Source organism: Ornithorhynchus anatinus, chromosome 7, assembly GCF_004115215.2.
Source record: "Ornithorhynchus anatinus isolate Pmale09 chromosome 7, mOrnAna1.pri.v4, whole genome shotgun sequence".
Classification (NCBI taxonomy): domain Eukaryota; kingdom Metazoa; phylum Chordata; class Mammalia; order Monotremata; family Ornithorhynchidae; genus Ornithorhynchus; species Ornithorhynchus anatinus.
This window is the reverse complement of record NC_041734.1, coordinates 3,996,473-4,015,816: the sequence shown is the minus strand read 5'-3', so window position 1 is coordinate 4,015,816 and position 19,344 is coordinate 3,996,473. Positions and strand designations below refer to the sequence as shown.

The window sequence follows — 19,344 nt, the reverse complement described above, 5'->3', positions numbered from 1 at the left end:
GCGCATGCGCGGGGGGCGCAGGCCGTCGCCATCTTGAGGACTGGCAATGAGGCAAGTTCAGGGCGGTCGATTCGTCGTTGCTGAGGGGAGGGGGGACTAGGCCGCGGGGCGATCGACATCCTTCCCGACTCTTGTATGGTGAGGAGTTGTGTTCCTTTATTGGACGGTGAGGAATTTGTATTCCTTTATCTTTGAGGAGGAGATAACGGTGTTGTGTTGGCTTTCCCTGGCCCTGGTTGTTTTCGGCCTTCCATCTCGACGGCGTCTAGCGTTGGGGCGCCCCCTAGTGACCCAAACCGCCTACGCTCTGTTCGCTGCTGGTGTCCACGTCAATCAGCCAGAGCTTAATCGGTGCCAAGCGCTGTAGGAAGCGCTCGGGAAAGCATTCCGTAGTTAGGAGACCCGCCCCCAAGGAGCTAACTGCGCTCAATAATTGTCTCAGACTCTTGGAGACCGACGGCAGGCTTTTACCTGTATTTGAGAATAGCTAAAGTCAGCCCACTAACCTTGCCGACTTGTTCATTCCAAGCGCTTAGTACAATGCTCTGCACATAGTAAGCGCTCAGTAAATACTATTGAATGAATGAATGAATAACCTTGTTCAGGTACAAATAAAAAAGTTAGGTGCTTTTAAAATACAGTTATAATTAAGGTTTTAAGGGTTGACAAGGTGCTCAGCACTGAGGAGAAACGCAAGGTAATCCACTAGACAGTGCTTGGCACACAGTAAGTGCTTAAAAAATGCCATAATTATTATTATCCACTATCCACTGCATCATGCTGCTTCTCAGATTTTGGGTGTGAAAACGTTGTGCAATTTCTTTGTAAGTTTAAACCCCCATTTTCCTTCTCCCTTGTCAAGTTTTGCACATAGTGGTTAGGATGATTGAGGCCTTGGCAAGATGATGGATGACCCTTGGCCCGGAGACTTCAGGATCAAAACCCTGCTCCAGGAAATTGATTATAGTCTTATTAGTTTGTTCAGTTCCACTTGCATGGACTCATCCCTGTCAAGTTCTTTTAGTCCTCTAGGATGTAAGCTCATGATGATGATGGCATTTGTTAAGTGCTTACTATGTGCAAAGCACTGTTCTAAGCGCTGGGGAGGATACAGAGTGATCAGGTTGTCCCACATGGGGCTCACAGTCTTAATGCCCATTGTACAGATGAGGTAACTGAGCCACAGAGAAGTGAAGTGACTTGCCCAAAGTCACACAGCTGACAAGTGACAGAGCCGGGATTAGAACCCATGGCCTCTGACTCCCAAGCCCGAACTCTTTCCAGTGAGCCATGTTGCTTCTCGTAGCTCGAACTCATCTGCTAGACTGTGAGCTTGTCCTTTAGACCAAGCTCATTGTGGGCAGGGAACACGTTGACCAACTCTGTTATATTGTATTCTCCCAAGTGCTTAGTGATAATAATAATAATGTTGGTATTTTTTAAGTGCCTTACTATGTGCAGAGCACTGGGCTAAGCGTTGGGGGAGATACAGGGTAATCAGGTGGTCCCACATGAGGCTCACAGTCTTCATCCCCATTTTACAGAGGAGGTAACTAAGGCACAGAGAAGTGACTTGCCCACAGTCACACAGCTGACAAGGGGCAGAGCTGGGATTTGAACCCATGACTCTGACTCCGAAACCTGGGCTCTTTCCGCTGAGCCTCCCTGCTTCCCTGTGCTTTGCGCATAGTAAGCGTTCAAAAAATAAGACAATGAATATGCTTAATAAATACTGTTGATAATTTCCTGTCTGCACAACTCTGGCTACTGACTTGTGGCACTCAGCACCCCATTGGGAACAATTCTGAGAGTGCAGTTGGTGCTGATCAAATAATTCATTTCTTTGCACAGGTACTTGGTCTTCAATTCTCAGGACCAACCCCCATCCTAGTAAGGGGATTCCACTGAATCTAAATCACTGAATATGTGCTTATTTTGGAGAGATGGCAAGCTTTTTTCTATTAGTACTATCATTCGTAGTAATAGTAAAAAATATACATTTCCAAGGTGCCACACACTGTTATAAACCCCAGGGGGTAAATTCAAGATAATCAGATCCTGTTCTCCCTCCTCTTTGTCCTTACTCTGTGAGCCCCATGTTGGTCCTGGTTAACCTATATATACCTCAGGGATTAGTACAGTTCTCGGAATGTAATAAGTGCTTAAGAAATATTATTATTAGTATTATCATCATCACTGGGTGGTCCCTGTTCCCTGAGGGGCTCATGATGTAAGAGACTGACTGTCAATCAATGATAGTTGTCTATTGTGAGAAGAAGCAGTGTGGCTCCGTGGAAAGAGCCCGGGCTTGGGAATCAGAGGTCATGGGTTCTAATCCCACCTCTACCACTAGTCAGCTGTGTGACTTTGGACAAGTCATTTAACTTCTCTGCGCCTCAGTGACGTCATCTGTAAAGTGGGGATGAAGACTGTGAGCCCCACGTGGGACAACCAGATTACCGGGTATCTCCCCCAGTGCTTAGAACAGTGCTTGGCACATAGTAAACGCTTAACAAATACCCTCATTCTTCCTTTCATTATTATTATTAGGTCTTGGCCAATAGCCTAACCTGTTAACTTTGTGAATCGTTAAGCGGATTTTAATTTTTTGTTTTTGAGAAAATTCTCAGCGGGCCCATATCTCCAGAACCTTAGGGTTGGGGAAAAGCATCAGGGTTCCCTGGCGAGTTTTAAAAAAATCTTTAAATTTTTTAAATCCGACGGCCCAACCATCTGCCCCGGGGAGGGTGACTTGTCAGCTGTGTGACTCCGGGCAGGTCACTTCACTTCTCTGTACCTCAGTTCCCTCATCTGTCAAATGGGGATGAAGGCTGGGAGCCTCACATGGGACAACCTGATGACCCTGCACCTCCCTCAGCGCCTAGAACAGTGCTCTGCACATAGCGCTTAACAAATACCAACATTAATTCCCACTCTACCGCTTGTCAGCTGTGTGACTCCGGGCAGGTCACTTCCCTTCTCTGTGCCTCAGTTCCCTCATCTGTCAAATGGGGATGAAGACAGTGAGCCTCATGGGGGACAACCTGTTGACCCTGTACCTCCCCCAGCACTTAGAACAGTGCTCTGCACATAGCGCTTAACACATACCAACATTAATCCCCGCTCTGCCCCTTGTCAGCTGTGTGACTCTGGGCAGGTCACTTCCCTTCTCAGGGCCTCAGTGCCCTCATCTGTCAAATGGGGATGAAGACAGTGAGCCTCATGGGGGACAACCTGTTGACCCTGTACCTCCCCCAGCGCTTAACACATACCAACATTAATCCCCGCTCTGCCCCTTGTCAGCTGTGTGACTCCGGGCAGGTCACTTCCCTTCTCTGGGCCTCAGTGCCCTCATCTGTCAAATGGGGATGAAGGCCGGGAGCCTCACGGGGGACAAGCGGATGACCCTGCACCTCCCCCAGCGCTTAGAACACTGTTCTGCACATAGTAAGCGCTTAAGAAATACCAACATTATTATTACTATTGGGCAGGGCGCCGGCGCGCGTGCGCGAGGAGCCTTCCCCGCGGCGGGGGGGGGGAGTGCGCATGCGCGCTGCGGCAGGCTGCTCCCCGTCCGTCGGTCGCCCCCTTGAGGTCGGGGGCGGCGTGGCCCGAAGGGCGGGAGGGAAGGACAGGACGGGACAGGCCAGGTGCCCGCCCGAGGAGCACGGGGCCCGCCTTAGGGGCACGATGCCCGCCTCAGGGGCACGGGGCCCGCCCCAGGAGCACGGGACCCGCCTCAGGAACACGGTGCCCTCCTCCTTTTGTTGAAACCCCGTTGCTTGACAACTGCCCGGGGAGACGCGGAGTTCAGCGCTGCTGCTGCTGCTGCGCGCTCTCCCCTTTCTCCTCCATTTTCCTCCCCTGGTGCTCCCTCACTTTCCTCACACCTTCCGTCCTCTCCCCCCTCCCTTCCTCCTCCTCCTCCAGCCAACGGGGCAGCCACCCGCCAGAGAAGGGGAAAAAAAGGAGGAGGCTGGCTGGCACCGAGGGGTCGGGCGAGGCCAACGTCAGCTCCCCCCGCGAAGATCCAAGACCTCCGAAGCCGCTCCATTCATGGGCAAGGTAATAAATAATAAGAAAGTTGGTGTTTGTTAAGTGCTGACTATGTGCAGAGCACTGTTCTCAGCGCTGGGGGAGATGCAGGGTAATGAGGTGGTCCCACTTGAGGCCCACAGTTCATCCCCATTTGACAGATGAGGTCCCCGAGGCCCAGAGAAGGGAAGTGACTTGCCCACAGTCACACAGCTGACAGGTGGCAGAGCCAGGATTCGAATCTATGACCTCGGACTCCCAAGCCCGGCTCTTTCCACTGAGCCATGCCGCTTCTCCATACTGGCCCACGACCCACGTGTTATTTTTAACTAAATGAAAAATAAATTGAGGCATTTGTTAAGCACTTATTATGTGCAAAACGCTGTTCTAAGCCCTGGGGGGGAATGATACAAGGTGATGAGGTGATCCCACGTGGGGCGCACAGTCCTCATCCCCATTTTACAGATGAGGTCACTGAGGCACAGAGAAGTGAAGTGATTTGCCCTAAGTCACACAGCTGGCAAATGGTGGAGCCAGGATTAGAATAATAATAGTAGAGGTATTTGTTAAGCACTTACTATGTGCAAAGCACTGTTCTAAGCGCTGGGGGGATACAAGGTGAACAGGTTGTCCCACGTGAGGCTCACAGTTTTTAATCCCTATTTTACAGATGAGGTTACTGAGGCCCAGAGAAGTGAAGTGACTTGCCCAAAGTCACACAACTGACAAACGGCAGAGCTGGGATTAGAACCCACAGCCTCTGGCTCCCAGGCCCCGGGCTCTTTCCACTGAGCCACGAGTACAGTGCCTGACACCAAGCCCTGGGTGGATTCAAGCAAACTGGGTTGGACACAATCCCTGTCCCACGTGGGGCTCACACTCTCGATTCCGATTTTACAGGTGAGGTGACTGAGGCCCAGAGAAGTGAAGTGACTTGCCCAAGGTTACGCAGCAGACAAGTGGCAGACCTGGGTTCTGATGCCCACTTGGATCTGGGGTCGTTCCACCCTTCCCCACTCCTTATACTCTCCTGGATGACCATCTGGCAGGGGGTTAGTTGAAGCTCCAGGTTGGGTGATGTGCCCAGGGAAAGCATCGATGGATGTAGGGAATAGCCAAGTGAAAATGTGGCCAACTGGGGATTTCTAGATGATTATCTGGAGGTGTGCAACAGAGCCCTTCCATTGCCCTGAATGACTGAAAGAGTTATCAACTTATTCATTCATTCCGTAGTATTTATTGAGTGCTTATTATGTGCAGAGCACTGTACTAAGCGCTTGGAATGTACAAATCGGTAACAGAGACAGTCCCTGCCCTTTGACGGGCTTACAGTCTAATCAGGGGAGACAGACAAGAACAATGGCAGTAAATAGAATCAAGGGGAAGAACATCTCATTAAAACAATAGCAAATAAGTAGAATCAAGGGGATGTACATCTCATTAACAAAATAAATAGGGTAACTTAGAAAACTAGATTAAAATAGACTCCACAATTAAAATGCATGTATGATAAAAACCTTGAATTCTAGTCACAACTATCTGAATCCATTTTACTTTTCAACTTTCAGTCCTTAGATACACACTTTATACTTGACATGCTTTCACAAATATGTTCACAGGTTTTTTAATGGACCTGCTGCTGTTTAGAATGAATCCCTGGACTTTTACTAGTGAACGTGAAGGACAGAAGTTCAAGTTTTATATTTGCTAATCCGATTGAAAAAAACTCCCGTTTCACGGTTGGAGGAATATTCAGGTGAGCCCAGTTCACTTACTTATTGGTGGGGATGATGTATGTAGTAGTTATGACAAGTCACCATGAAATAAGTTTTTCATTTTAAAATATTTTGGTAGTGTTTGCACGCCAGCTAGTTTGAGCTTTATATAGTGAAAGTACAATTATCCTTTAATTCCATCAGAACACGAAGAGTTTATGATGGTTATGATATTAAAGGCATGATTCTTTGAAATAAATATATTTTGTTGTGAATTTGGCCTAGATCAAGAGGGTAGGCCAATTACGATCTGATGCCCAATTTAATCAAGCTGGCTGAATGCTATCTAGCAGCCCTTTCTTCTACCAGCTTTGTCTCTCTTAAAAATTCACCTAGGGGGAAAAGTGTATGTATTTACTGAATAGTCGCAGATTCACACAGCCTAATAAAATGGTAATGGAAAGATAGACAAAACTAAGCTTCAAACTGTTACCCTTCAAGGCAGGGAGGTGAAAAGATTGGAAGAAGTGCCCCTCTCCCTCCACCTCTCTCTTCATTTTATTGTTGAGGATATTTAGAAAGTGCTAAGAATCATGTGAAGCAAATAATTTCTCTCTACCATATTTTTGTGAAGTTGAAGATGTTTTTAAAATATGTACAGTCATGTAGATACTCTTAATAATTGGAGTGGCCCACAGAGCCAGGAGTTGTCTACCTCACAAAGGGAAATGGTAAAGAGGGAGCTCTTTCTTTACCATTATAATCTTAATAAATGTTTTGTCAAAGTTTTGTTGTGAAGATTTTTTTTTTTAAATTCTAGGGAGCTATTTTGAAAACATATTGTAGTAGCTTTTTGTATTACTTTTGTTACCTAACTTGTTCAAATTTGAAGGTATCAGGTTGATTCATAAATGAACTCAACTAAATTTGGGTAGAGATATAAATTAGAAGTTCATATAATGATTGTATTTAAGTGCTTACTGTGGGCCAAGCACTTTGCTAAGCCCTGGGCTAGGTACAGAATAGATCAGAAACAGTCCCTGACCCAAGTGGGGCTCACCATGTAAGATATAAGGAGACCAGGAGTTTTATACCCATTTTACAGATGAGGGAATAAACGATTTGCCCAAGGTCATGTCAAGGCTGAGACTAGAACCTGCCCAAGGTCATGTCAAGGCTGAGACTAGAACCTGCATCTCCTGACTCCCAATCCCGTTTCCTCTCCATTTGGTTAAATGTCCAAAAGGTGGGTACTCACTGCCACCAAAGAGATCCAGCTTAACATGAATATGTTTTTTTTAGGATCTGAAAAATGACTGATAATTTAGACCAATTTATTAAAGATCAGAAGGCCAAGTTGGCCAAAGATAAAATGGAATTGGAGAATGATCCCCCTTATATGGAAATGAAGGTAAGAGTCTTAATCTCTTTCTTGAATTGACTTTTTCAAATTCTAATTTCCAAGTTGTCTTGGCAAAAACAGCATATTGATATACATATCTTTTATAAACTATTTTGAATAGGTTACAGCTTAGTTATTTCAAATACTCTGACAGAGGTATACATTATTGCTTCCTTGAGACAAGACAAGGTTATAAAATAATATTCCACAAATGAAATGATTTTAAGTTTACTACTAAGTCATAGAGCATTCTCATTAGTTAAGTCTAAACGGGACTATTGGCCCCAAAATTTATTGATTTGTTTTAGCATTTGGGGTCTTATGTGCTTTTGAGACCTATGAGAATGTTAAAAATTATGACTTTGGGGCAGGGGAAAAAAACTGTTTATTGTTAATGAAACGCTAGTGCAATGTAGTGATGAGGACCCAGCAATTTTACTGAACTTACTCCCAAATAAAGAAGGGATAAAATCATTAAAAATGTTCCCAAAAGTATTCAATCCTGTTCCAAAGATTTAATTGAAAGCAGTTTTAAGTCCTTCGTTTATGATATAATTCTTGAAAGGAACTTGGACCAGTGTTATAAGATCAAATTTACAAATCTGAAGTATAATTTTATCTTGTTGCTCTTTGATATTAAATATTCAACCCCACTGTTTTTCTGCCTCTCCTTTATAGTTGAAGTTATGTTAGGCAGGGCCTACTGTGTTTTCCAAGTACCAAAGAACCAGGTAAAAGCAATGTCTGTCAATGAAGGTAGAAATTAAGATTTTGTTCTTTGTAATGCAGTATTTCAATATCTTAAAAAATTAAAGAATTGGTGAGAATTAAACCATTAGGAAATGCTCATCTTTGATTACTGTTTGCTTTCGATAATGAATTATGTAGAAATGATTAAGATGACCTGAAAGAGTTTAATGTTTGGAGACAACATAGCCTTAAATTCAGCAATTTGTTTCATCAGTATATATTTGATCAGTACATCTTAAATTTTAAACCTAAGAATATTGGTAATATTGTACCATATCTACGAGAACATTTTTATTTTAAATGTGAAATGAATGTTTACATCTTAGGTTGTTATAGTTTATCCTTCTTTTTTTTTCCAGAACAAAGGTACAGACATGCATTCTGAGCATAGCAAAATGTTTATCTCCATGGCTAAAGAAAATATACCACCACTCAGCCAACAGACCATTGGTATGTCCTTAATATATGTTTTTTTAATTTAAATAATTCTCATCATGTACTGTAGCAAGAAAAGTGGTGTTCTTAACTGACATTTGGATTTTCTCTTGTACTTTTAACATAACCCCTGCTGAAAAACTTTCCCCCGAACCAACGCTTTTAAGTTTGGTTTTGCTCTTTGTTTAGCATTCTTCAGTGTTAGCAGGAGAAAGATTTCATGATTCAGTGTGCTTTCCTAATTACTGTGAATATATTGTGAACTAAAAAGAAACAATTTCCTAGCTCAAAAAACAATTAAACATCATATCCTAGCTCTTGTCATCCCTCTCTCTATATGAAATTAATGGAAGCTGGAGGACTGGGAGCAGGGGGTGGGGTGAGAATTTTTTCAAATAAACATTTTTCATATGCTCTAAATTACTGCATATTCATAAATGAGAGAGTTAATGATATTGAACTATTTTTGTTTTAAATCTCTTAGGGTGGTGGCTAGTTGTATGAAGGGGAAAAAAAATCAGTGAATTAGTGGTTGAAAATCTGTACCAGAATTATTTCTTGATGACTTACGTACTAAAAGTGCCAACAAAGAACATTTAGTGTGGTGTTTTAATATTTGCGTGCCCACTGGTGCCAGGCATTGTTATAAGTGTTTAGGAAGTTCTAACAAAGTGACATGTTCCCTGCTCAGAAGGAACTTAAAACTCTAGTGGAAAAGAGACATAAAATGCATTGAAAAATGGAAATTTTTCCCAGTTTCAACAACTCTCTATTAGAAGCTTAGTATTTCACATGCTGGTCTTTGTGAAAAAGGCTCCCAAGGAGCTGATTAGGACTTGGGTTATTATCAATATGATATGTACATTGAGTTCTCCTAGAACACAGGGGTTGCCTTTCTGTTGTTCATCATGTTGTGGAAGACTCAAGTTATCATACTCATGCCATGCCCAATGATGTGAGCATTACTGTTCATACAACCATTTCTTCCAACCTGTACACACATAGATGCCTGTTGGTTTGAAGGATATTTCCAGATCTGTTGTTATGTTCAGTCTTAAATGCCCAGTAAAAATATACGTTTTGTAAGGGAACTGACTACATGTCCATTGAGTGAGCAAAGCACAATGGTTATTTAACAAATAGTAAAAGAGGTGTGATCCCAAGATCCCAGGTAACAGGCACAAACAAAAGTTAGAAGAATCCATTATTTCATATGGGGATGTTTTTTCTCTTTTTTGAGAGAGAAAAAAATATTCCAAATTGAATGCTCTAAATATTTTCTGATAAGCTGAGATGTGATTCACCAGTCCTCCTCACAGACTTAATAGGTTCCAGGTCATGTCATAAATTCAGAACCAGGACAGGGGATTTCTCTGCCTTTGATGATAATGTAAACTTCACCCACCCCCACAGGCTCAGACCCTGATGTAAGAACGAGCAAGCAGTGGGAGAAGAGACTCGTTGGGATTGTGCCTTATTTTTCCAACTGTGACCTGCTTCCTCATGCCAATTTGTGGCGGCACATCATGAGAGAAGCCAGTGCTGGGTCTTGACTTGATTCCTCTTCTTCTGTTGCTCTAGGCTGCTTGCCCGTAGTCTCAATGGGGAGGTCGGCAGCATCTGGGACAGGGCACCTGTGGCAAGGGATTTCAGCCATGCCATCTCCAGGCAGCTTAGGCGCAATCCTTTGTTCTACTGTAACTAATTCAGTTTAGTTCTTGTATTTTGAAAAGATTACCTGAAAGAAAGGTAATAAGAGAGACTTCTTTACGTACATAGATACGTCTGTAGACCAGGAAGATATCCCTTTCACTCTTTCCAAAGGAGAATGTGAAGCAGATGGAATGCTGTTGTTTTCAAACTGTTTTAAATTGTAGAGTGGAAGCATTAACAGTGCAAACCTGTGTAATAGTAAATCAGCAAATCATTTTTAAAAGATCATTTGAATCAGCAGGTGTCACTTGTTAAAAGAAATTCTGTTGTGATTTTTTTGAACATTAAAAAAGAGTCAAGGCAAAATGTTGAATGATAGGGAAATCCAAGGTCAAGAACCTCAATAATTACTAGTAATTACTAGTTTTTAGCAATACATCCAGTCAAATAATGAGTAACAAAATTTGCTCAACATAAATTATATAGAGCATGGAGAATGTTTATTTTTCCAAGAATGCATTTGTAGTTTATATTCCTTTTAGCATATGCACACTTGCTATTGATGCTATTTTAAGATTTCAGTGTAGTTCTTTCATGAAATGTGAATCCTGTTGAAGCACAAGTGGTCTTTTGCTGTACTGCTATCTTCTCACACTTTTACATATGGGGTGTGACTATAAAATTTTTCCTAATTAGTGTAGCAACACCTTTTTCCTAATTAGTGTAACAATTTCTGTAGGGATTGTCTCTATCTGTTCCCAGATTGTACTTTCCAAGTGCTTAGTACAGTGCTCTGCACAGTAAGCGCTCAATAAATATGATTGAATGAATGGATTGTTGGTGATTATTTTAGTACATTCAGTTCTTCCACAGGGTGTGTTTTCACTACAAATTTTTGATAAAGTGCTCTTAGGGAATTTGGGAAAGTTTTTCTGATGTGTATCAGTCTGGAAAGAAAGAGATGCTGTATTAGAAGAAACAGATGTGTGCAGGATCAGTGAAGGCACATGTAGTGTATGCAAGTTTTCCTTACTGTGGCGTTCATCCAGAACCTTCTAGAAGCCACATGTGACCCTGTAGTAATTAGCTCATCTTCATAAATTTGAGAGGCGTATTTGTAAGGGGCCAATTTTAGGAAGATAAATGAGAAATAGAAAAATCTAAGGGCATAATTCATTTACATTTTATAAGATTTACACTGTTTTATTCAAAATCTTGTTATGTAAACTTTTTATGGACCACAGTTAAACACTACTAGGATTTATGGTTGAGTTTTTTATGCCAGTTCTTTTTATTCATATAATTTAAATTGTGTCACCAGTAGTTCTTGTCTTATCTTATGCTGTTGAGTTGTCTCCGACCAGTAGTTACCTAATTTAAAAAGCCTAAAACAAGTTTTTCCCAACTAACCCTCTCATATTGCCTTGTCAGTAATGTTATAATGTCAATAAAAGCTCTATTAAACTTTTCAGATCCCACCTTTAGATTGACTTTGCCACTTGGAGAAGATTCTGAAGAGAAAATGCGTACATTACGGGAAGAACTTAAGCAAGATTACCGACAGTATCTCTCTCAGGTAAAAAAAAAAATAAAATGAAGCCTTCATTAAATACACTGAACTCCATTATTAACCTCCAATGAGTTACCAAAGCTATTTTGGAAAGTTTAGAGCCGAGATTGAACATCTCCAGTTTGCACCTTGGTGCTGTTTTTGCCAGCATCCTGTGTTTCCGCCACCTCACACTGTCCTGGGCAGGGCTTCTCTGAAGGCAGGGGGTTAGGTGATGAGGGCCATCAAAGATTTTTGTGGCATCAACTCCTCCCTACTCTCCTTCCCGCCCCTCACCAGCACTGCTCTAAGAACGGGTGGGAAGGTGAGCTCAAGGAAATACAGGGAGGTGAGAAGTAGTCCAGGGCGCTTTGGCTGACGTGGACTTCACTACTGACCCCAAACCAAGTTCTTCTGCTGCTCTGGCTGCCACTGCAATCCCTAAGGAGTGGTGAAGGCCCATAGGCTTGCATGGCTCAGTGGAAAGAGCCCGGGGTTGGGTGTCAGAGGTCATGGGTTCTAATCCTGGCTCCACCACTTGCCAGCTGTGTGACTTTGGGCAAGTCACTTAACTTCTCTGTGCCTCAGTTACCTCATCTGTACAATGGGGATTAAAAACTGTGAGCCCCACGTGGGACAACCTGATCACCTTGTATCCCCCCAGTGCTTAGAACAGTACTTTGCACCTAGTAAGCGCTTAACAAATACTACCATTTTCATTTTTTTTGGCTATATGACTGGAGGGGCAGAGACCATGTCTCCCAACTCTGTTATGTTCTCTCCTAAGCGTTTAGTACAGTACCCTTTATGCAGCAAGTGCTCAATAAATATTGATTTGCTTATTGGCCAATGAGTTGTGCTTCTGGGACCTTCCCTGAGTTCTGGCCGGGGCTGTAGGCTTGCAAATTTACTTGTCTCCCTCCCGTGGTCCTGAAACAGCTCCCAGAAGAGGATTGGGTGTGCAGCCGGGGCAACTGGAGACAGATGGGAGGTGGGTTATGGGTGGGAGTGAAAGAAGTGTTAATCCTGGTCCTTTTCTGCTCTGTTGAGAGCATTTGCCGTACTTTGCTTTAGTTTCTTCTCTGGTTTGGCCTCTAGGACAGTTTTCAGGCTTGCAGTAGCAGCATAATGAATTTAAATAAACAGTAAGCATGCAGATTCTATTTTCCTTCTCACTATTCTGTGATGATTGTATTCAAATGACAGAGTTTCTGTTGATCATTTTTTGGGCTGGGCACTCAAGTATTTCCTTTTTCCCAGTATTCTGAATTATATTGTCACATAATTTTACTTCATAGAAATGTTGTTTCCTTAAATTTGTTTTGTTGGTGCCATTGGAATGGGTTGATAGTTTGAAATAATACATTTCAGTGTTCATTTCAAATGTTTCATTCCATTTTAGTTTGTAAAATTCATGTACAGCTTCTGCTTTATGTCGAAGTAACTGAGGTTGCATTTACAATTACCCCAGAAACAAGATTCCAGACCTGGAAATTATTATTATTATTATTGTTATGGTAGTTGTATACTTATTATGTGCCAGGCACTGTACAAAATGCTGGGGTGGGTACAAACAAATTAGCTTGAACACAGTCCCTGTCCTGCTTGGGGCTGACAACCTTAACCCCCATTTTACAGATGAAGTAACTGAGGCACAGATAAGTGAAGTGATTTGCCCACAGCAGAGAATTGGCGGAGCCAGGATTAGAACTCATGACCAGAAGGCCCGTGATTCCCAGGGCCATGTTCTAACCACTACGCCTTTAATTCTGGTTCTGCCACTCACATACTGGGTGGTTATGGGCAGATCCATACCTTGGATTCCTCATCTCTAAGCTGGGAAGCGTGATTCCTGCTCTTTTATTCATTCATTCATTCATTCAATAGTATTTATTGAGCGCTTACTATGTGCAAAGCACTGTACTAAGCGCTTGGGATGAACAAGTCGGCAACAGATAGAGACAGTCCCTGCCGTTTGACGGGCTTACAGTCTAATCGGGGGAGACGGACAGACAAGAACAATGGCAATAAACAGCGTCAAGGGGAAGAACATCTCGTAAAAGAGATATCCCACAGGGATATTATGAAAATGAATTGTAGTAATGATGTTTCAGTGCCGCCTGAATATAATGAGTTCATACTGTAGCAAGTGCTATAATTGAATGAAAGCATGGAAAATGAATATGCTATACAACTTCAAGGTGTTGCCCCCTATAAATATCCATCTCTGAAACAAACTATTGCCCCTTGCTTAAAGTAAATTGTGAGAATTTCAAATATGGAGATAAAGGACTTTGTTTTGATTGAACACAAGTTTTGAACAGTTTATTTTCCCTGACTTTTAGGGCATTACGGCAAAAAGAAAGGTAGGATGCCAGCATATGCTAGATGAACTTTTAAATGAACATTTTAGAGTTTTGATGCCAATAAAATTTTTGCTCTTAATAGAAAAAATGATTGAATATGTATATGTAGTGATTGAAATAATTACTGGCATTTATATGCCTGCCTATAATAAAATTATATTCTACAGTTATCACTTAATTAATTAAATCATATGCATGTCTTTGATTTTCTGCTTTGCTGTGCTTTATCCTGCCATTTGTAAAAATGTGGTGTTTTAAAAAAAAAATTGCAGCCAGACATGTTGATCCTTACAAAAATGAACAGTTAATTATTTAATTGATTTTAGTTTATTAAAATAGGTACTTTTCAGTTTTTTAATGCATTTCATGCTTTTTTCTTGTTGAACTCCAAACTGCTGAAATATTTTGGTGACTTTTATGTATCAGTGAAACGTAAGTGTATGTGATTTAAAATGTCTGATGTCATTGCCATCCTAGTATAGGGCAGTGATGCAAATTTATCTCTGATATTTAGCTTTTTAAATCTTTATCTTCGAACAGTTAAGCATGTTGTGTGTGCAATTAAAATTAAATTAAAAGTTAACTTAATTTTTATTAATCAAATCAACTTAATTTTCCAATTTTAGTTTACTTTTAGAGAAAATGGTAGAGTTGGTCAGCAAACACTAACAGTGACTATCAATTAAAATGCATATTTTCTATATAGTGTAGTCTTAAATAATTTATACTTAAGAAGCCCTAATTCATATTAGCAACACTGACACTTGAAGTTAGCACAGCCTTCTCACCCATTTTTTGACAGTATTTCTCAACATGTTTCAACTCGTTTAATTTATTTCATATAAAGAAAAATAATTATGCTACTTCTAATATAGTCACTTAAAAAGTGTTTAAAATAATAGGTCATTCTAGAAGTACGTTTTTTATTAGTTACAAATTTATTATTTTTTAATCAATGGTATTTGAGTGCTCATTATGTGCAGAGCACTTGTCTAAGGACTTGGGAGAGTACAATAAAAGAGTAGATTTTTTTTGTGTGTTAGAATCTGTGTTACTACAGTGGATTTCTGGCAACTCATTTTCCTTGTCTTAGGCTATTAAAAGGTGTATATGTATTAAAAGGTGTATATAGTTTTAGGTTTCAGTTGTTGCACCCTGTCCCGTGAACATTGCATTGTGCTACATTCCTTCCTGCTTTGTGTGCAGTCCATGTCTTAATGGAAACACAACTGGAAGGGAAGTGTAAGTAGTGCTGTGAAAACCTCTTGCCAATCAGCAAATGCTTTATGCAGGGTCATGGTCCTAAAGTCCCAGAACTGAGGCTTATCTGTAGACCTGGAGACTCCGTTTTTTATCACTATTTCTTGGAAGGATACAGCAATCCAAAATGTGAAAACTTTAGCAATGAATCTGACTTCTGTTTAATCCAAGAATTTCTAAAATTGGATCGGCATAAGCCTAATTACTGGTTCAGGCAGCAAGGCTAAAATTCAGTTGGTCCAGAAATTACTGTGTTGCCCAGTCATTCAGATCTTGTTGCATAGAATTTTCTTCCATCCCATATATTGTCATTTCTTTTTATGACTTTTTGAAGTTGCAGTGTATATATGCCATACGTACACAATAAGATTAGATGTAGTCATTCATCTCAGTAAATAAAACAGAGGGGAATCACAGGAATGCAATAAGAATTAATGGATTTGAGAGCTTGAAAATCTATTTTCTGTATTAGTAGACAAGGCCAGTAACAAAAATAGAAAACGTCCTCTTCTCTTTTCTAGTCAGTCCAGTGCCACACACGAGACACACCAAAAATAAGGATAAAACTAAATGTATTCCTGAAATGTCCTTCTGTGGGAACCAAATTCTCTAATTTTTTTCTAGTATTTATGTTTGTGTCAAAATGCATGTGTTAAATATACATTTTAGTTATATCTCTGTTAGTGATATTTTGCATGTTCTGCTATGTTGTAGATTATAGCATATAAAGATGGACTTTAAGGAAATGAGGTATTTAAATCTAAGATGAAATATTAAATTTTTTAAATTCAGAAAAATGTTTTATCTACTGGTGAAGTAGATCCATCTACCCTAGGAGTCTCTCTTCCTATTGGTGAGAGGTTGTCTGCCAAGGTAAATATACAGGTGTTCTTGTTATGGGGGGAAATTGAAATCAGAATTGTGGCAAAACATATTATAAATTAAAATCCAAGGAAATATCAACATTTAAAACGTCACTTCAAAGTGTACAGTTTTTTCAAAAACTGCACAGCAATGACTGCAGTTGAGCACCCTTAAAAATATAGAAAGCACGGGAAAATGTTTGTGACAGTAGTATAAGAGAACTGTTCTCTTAGAGTAACTGAAATATTCATTGTAGAGATATATTTTATGGATGAAAACTGTAACCTATAGCTACATCCATTTGTACATCCATTACATTCATTAAAAACACACCCCAAACAAATTACCAGAATAATTGAAATCCAATGATATTTTGGGAGCCATTTTCCTCCATATCAAGGAGTACCTTCTAATTATTGGCTTCAAGGTTTTCTACCAATTCTTTCCTTCTTACATATCTGCTTTGTTCCCCAACTTGTGCTCTTCGTCTCTCCAGCTCATAGTACCTCGCTCCCCTTGAACGTGGTCTTTCCCCCTTCCTGGAACTCAGCCTCACTTCCAATTAGTCTGCAATTCTCCCCAGCTTTATCGCTTTCCTGATATCCCATATTTGGGGGAATTTCCCAATTTAATTCTTACCTTCCTCCTCCCTGGGTCTTATCATTCCAATCAGTAGTCACTTGCGTACCTAAATAAACAGCAATTTTTGTACTTTTTTTAAATGTATTGATCTGCAGGCCATACTTTTCCTTTTGCATATTTATTCCCCATCAGCCTTTTCAGTCAGTCAGTGGTGTTTATTGACTCCTTAGCAGTTGCAGATTTCTAAATCCTTGGGAGAGTACAATACCACAGAGTTGGTAGTTAAATTATCAGTGGTATTTACTGAGTGCTTAGAGTGTGCATAGCATTTTACTAAGCACTTGGGAGACTACAGTACATTAGAATTAATGATCATTTAATGGTATTGAGCATTTACTGTGTGCAGAGCACTTGCAGGTTTAGGAGAGTACAAGGAGCGTACAGTCTAGAGGAGGAGACAAAAAATAAATTATGGGTAGGGGAAAACTGCAGAGTCTAAGAATATGTACAGAAGTGCTGTGGTGAGGTAAGTATTCAAGGGTTGAAGGGGTAGGGGTGATGCAAAAGAGAGGGTAATTGGAGTGGAAATGAAACATTAGCCAGGGAAGGCTTCTTGGAAGAGATATTTTAGTAGTGTTTTGAAGTGGGGGCAAGTGGTGTTCTCAGGTGTGAAAGCGGAGAGAGAGTTCCAGTTTGGATGGAGAAGAGGGGGCAGATCCCAGATGTGGTGAAGGTAAAACTGACAGGTTTTGGTGACAGACTGAATATGTGCATTGAATGAGAGAGATGAATTGAGGATCAATCAATCACTGATCTTTACCGAGTGCTTACTGTGTGGAGAGCACTGTAGTAAGCACTTAGGAAAGTACAATACAGTAGACACAATCCTTATCCACATGGAGTTTATGCAGAGGGAAATAATGCTAAAGTTATGGGCTTGTGCAGTGGGGAGAATGGTTGTGTAGTCTTCAGTGAAAATTTGGGAGGGAGAAGATTTGAGTGAGAAGATGGCATGTTAAGTTGATGTCAGTGGGACATCCAGATAGAGCTGTTCTGAAGGCAGGAGGAAATGTGAGGCTGCAGAGGAGAGAGGTTGGTGCTGGAGAGGTAGATTTGGGAATCATCCCTGTAGAGGTGGTAGTCGAAGATTTGGGAGTGAATTAGTTCTTCACAAGACAGGGTATAGAGATGTTAGACTGTGCCTTGATGGTTCTTACTCCTATCAAGTGGCAGAGCTGAGTCTCCAATTCAGATTCCTTGTCTCCCAGTCCTGTGATCTTTCCGCTAGGCTTTTGCTGCCCAGTTTTGGGAGAGGGGAGATTGGGTGGAGAGTCTAGGTAGAGCACGATAGCCTGGGATAAGTGGAGGAGATCTTTCAATCAAGTGATCAGAGGTCTCTCTGGGGGCAAAGGACTGTTTTGGGAGGCTGGGGTTTAGAAAACAGATTAGCAGTCCGTGGCTTGATTGTGGGATTTAGAGTTGGAGAGGGCAGGGATCCTGTCTTTTACATTCATTGTACTTTCCCAAATGACTAGAACATTGTTCTGCCTCCCACTCTCACCCCTGGAAGCATTCAGTAAATATTACTGATTGGCTGAGGTTTTAATTTTTTGCTTGGATTATCTGGATAATTTTCCCATTTTGTATCCTCTTTGGTTACTTATTTTTTCTCATATTTCCCTTTCACTGAGATATTGCATTTTGAGAACCAGTCCTGAACCTATGCTGTAGTCTAGCTCAATGTGCAGCATATCTTATAGGGGAGAGATCTAGTCCATAGAAGAGAGACAGTGAGAACCAGTGTCCAGCAGTAGCTAATTGAGATGTTGCCAGATTGAAAAGGGATCTGGCTTTCAACTTGAATTTTGGCTCTCCACAGCTGACAAGTGTGAGGCCAGTAACTGATCAGACACTGTTCTTTTGATTGGGCACAGGTGAAGGTTTCACACATGTGCAGAGAATCATTGTTTTGTACACTAGGGCTTAAAAGACTCAGCATAGGTTAGGGGATAGGGAGAAGGAGAGAGATCCAGTTTGAACCCAAATCTCATCTATTTCATTTTTTTTTTGGTAAAATGTAAGATTATATTGCTTTGATTTTGCTCTCTCTGATGTCTTTCCTTTTAACTTGGTGGTGTGGTTTCATCTGAGCAGAGTGCTATTCATAATCTCCATGACACAAGGATCGATTTAACGCATGCTACAAAATCAAGACTTTACCCTGAGTGCTGCAAGATTGATATATCTAAAATATCTGTTTTCAGGAGAGATTGAGGCTTGAAAGAAACAAAGAGTACAATCAGTTTCTCAGGAGTAAAACAGATTGTCGTGAAAACTTCATTCCCTTGGACAAGAAAAGCACAGAGGTAATTTTTGTTGGAAACTCACTGCTGAATTTTTCATATCATAGTCAATTACCCTGGAATGCTGGAGGTTTTATCAATTGATGGTTGTTTATTGGAGTAGAGAGAGTAGGTTTGGGAAAAGCAGCTAAACTCTCCCAAATTTAATCAGAAGGCAAATTTATTCTAATTTCACAAATAAGTTATAAAAGCAGCACAAAGTTTAGAAGTTTTAAAAATCATTTATTACAAGTGTATTTTATTGATGATAATGTCAGGTTATAAACCTAAAACTACATAAAAATTTCTAAGATATAAAAAGATTTTTCCCTGGGTTTAGACAAATCTTTCCTTTCTTGGGAAACCCTCCTATACCCTTGAACTTCACCCA

At 40.9% G+C, this 19,344-nt stretch overlaps 1 protein-coding gene across 1 annotated transcript in view; it reads left to right on the top strand.

The window, feature by feature from the left end:
- The first annotated feature begins 70 nt into the window (after nt 1-70).
- The window catches only part of CSPP1 (centrosome and spindle pole associated protein 1), an 83,196-nt gene continuing 63,922 nt past the window's right edge, over nt 71-19,344 (top strand). The window contains exons 1-8 of the mRNA XM_039912527.1: nt 71-166; nt 5,655-5,791; nt 7,053-7,161; nt 8,262-8,352; nt 11,463-11,566; nt 13,885-13,905; nt 15,958-16,038; nt 18,876-18,977. Of these exons, the coding sequence (XP_039768461.1) occupies nt 7,063-7,161; nt 8,262-8,352; nt 11,463-11,566; nt 13,885-13,905; nt 15,958-16,038; nt 18,876-18,977 (498 nt within the window). The 5' untranslated portion in view covers nt 71-166; nt 5,655-5,791; nt 7,053-7,062. The remainder of the gene's footprint in view (nt 167-5,654; nt 5,792-7,052; nt 7,162-8,261; nt 8,353-11,462; nt 11,567-13,884; nt 13,906-15,957; nt 16,039-18,875; nt 18,978-19,344) is intronic.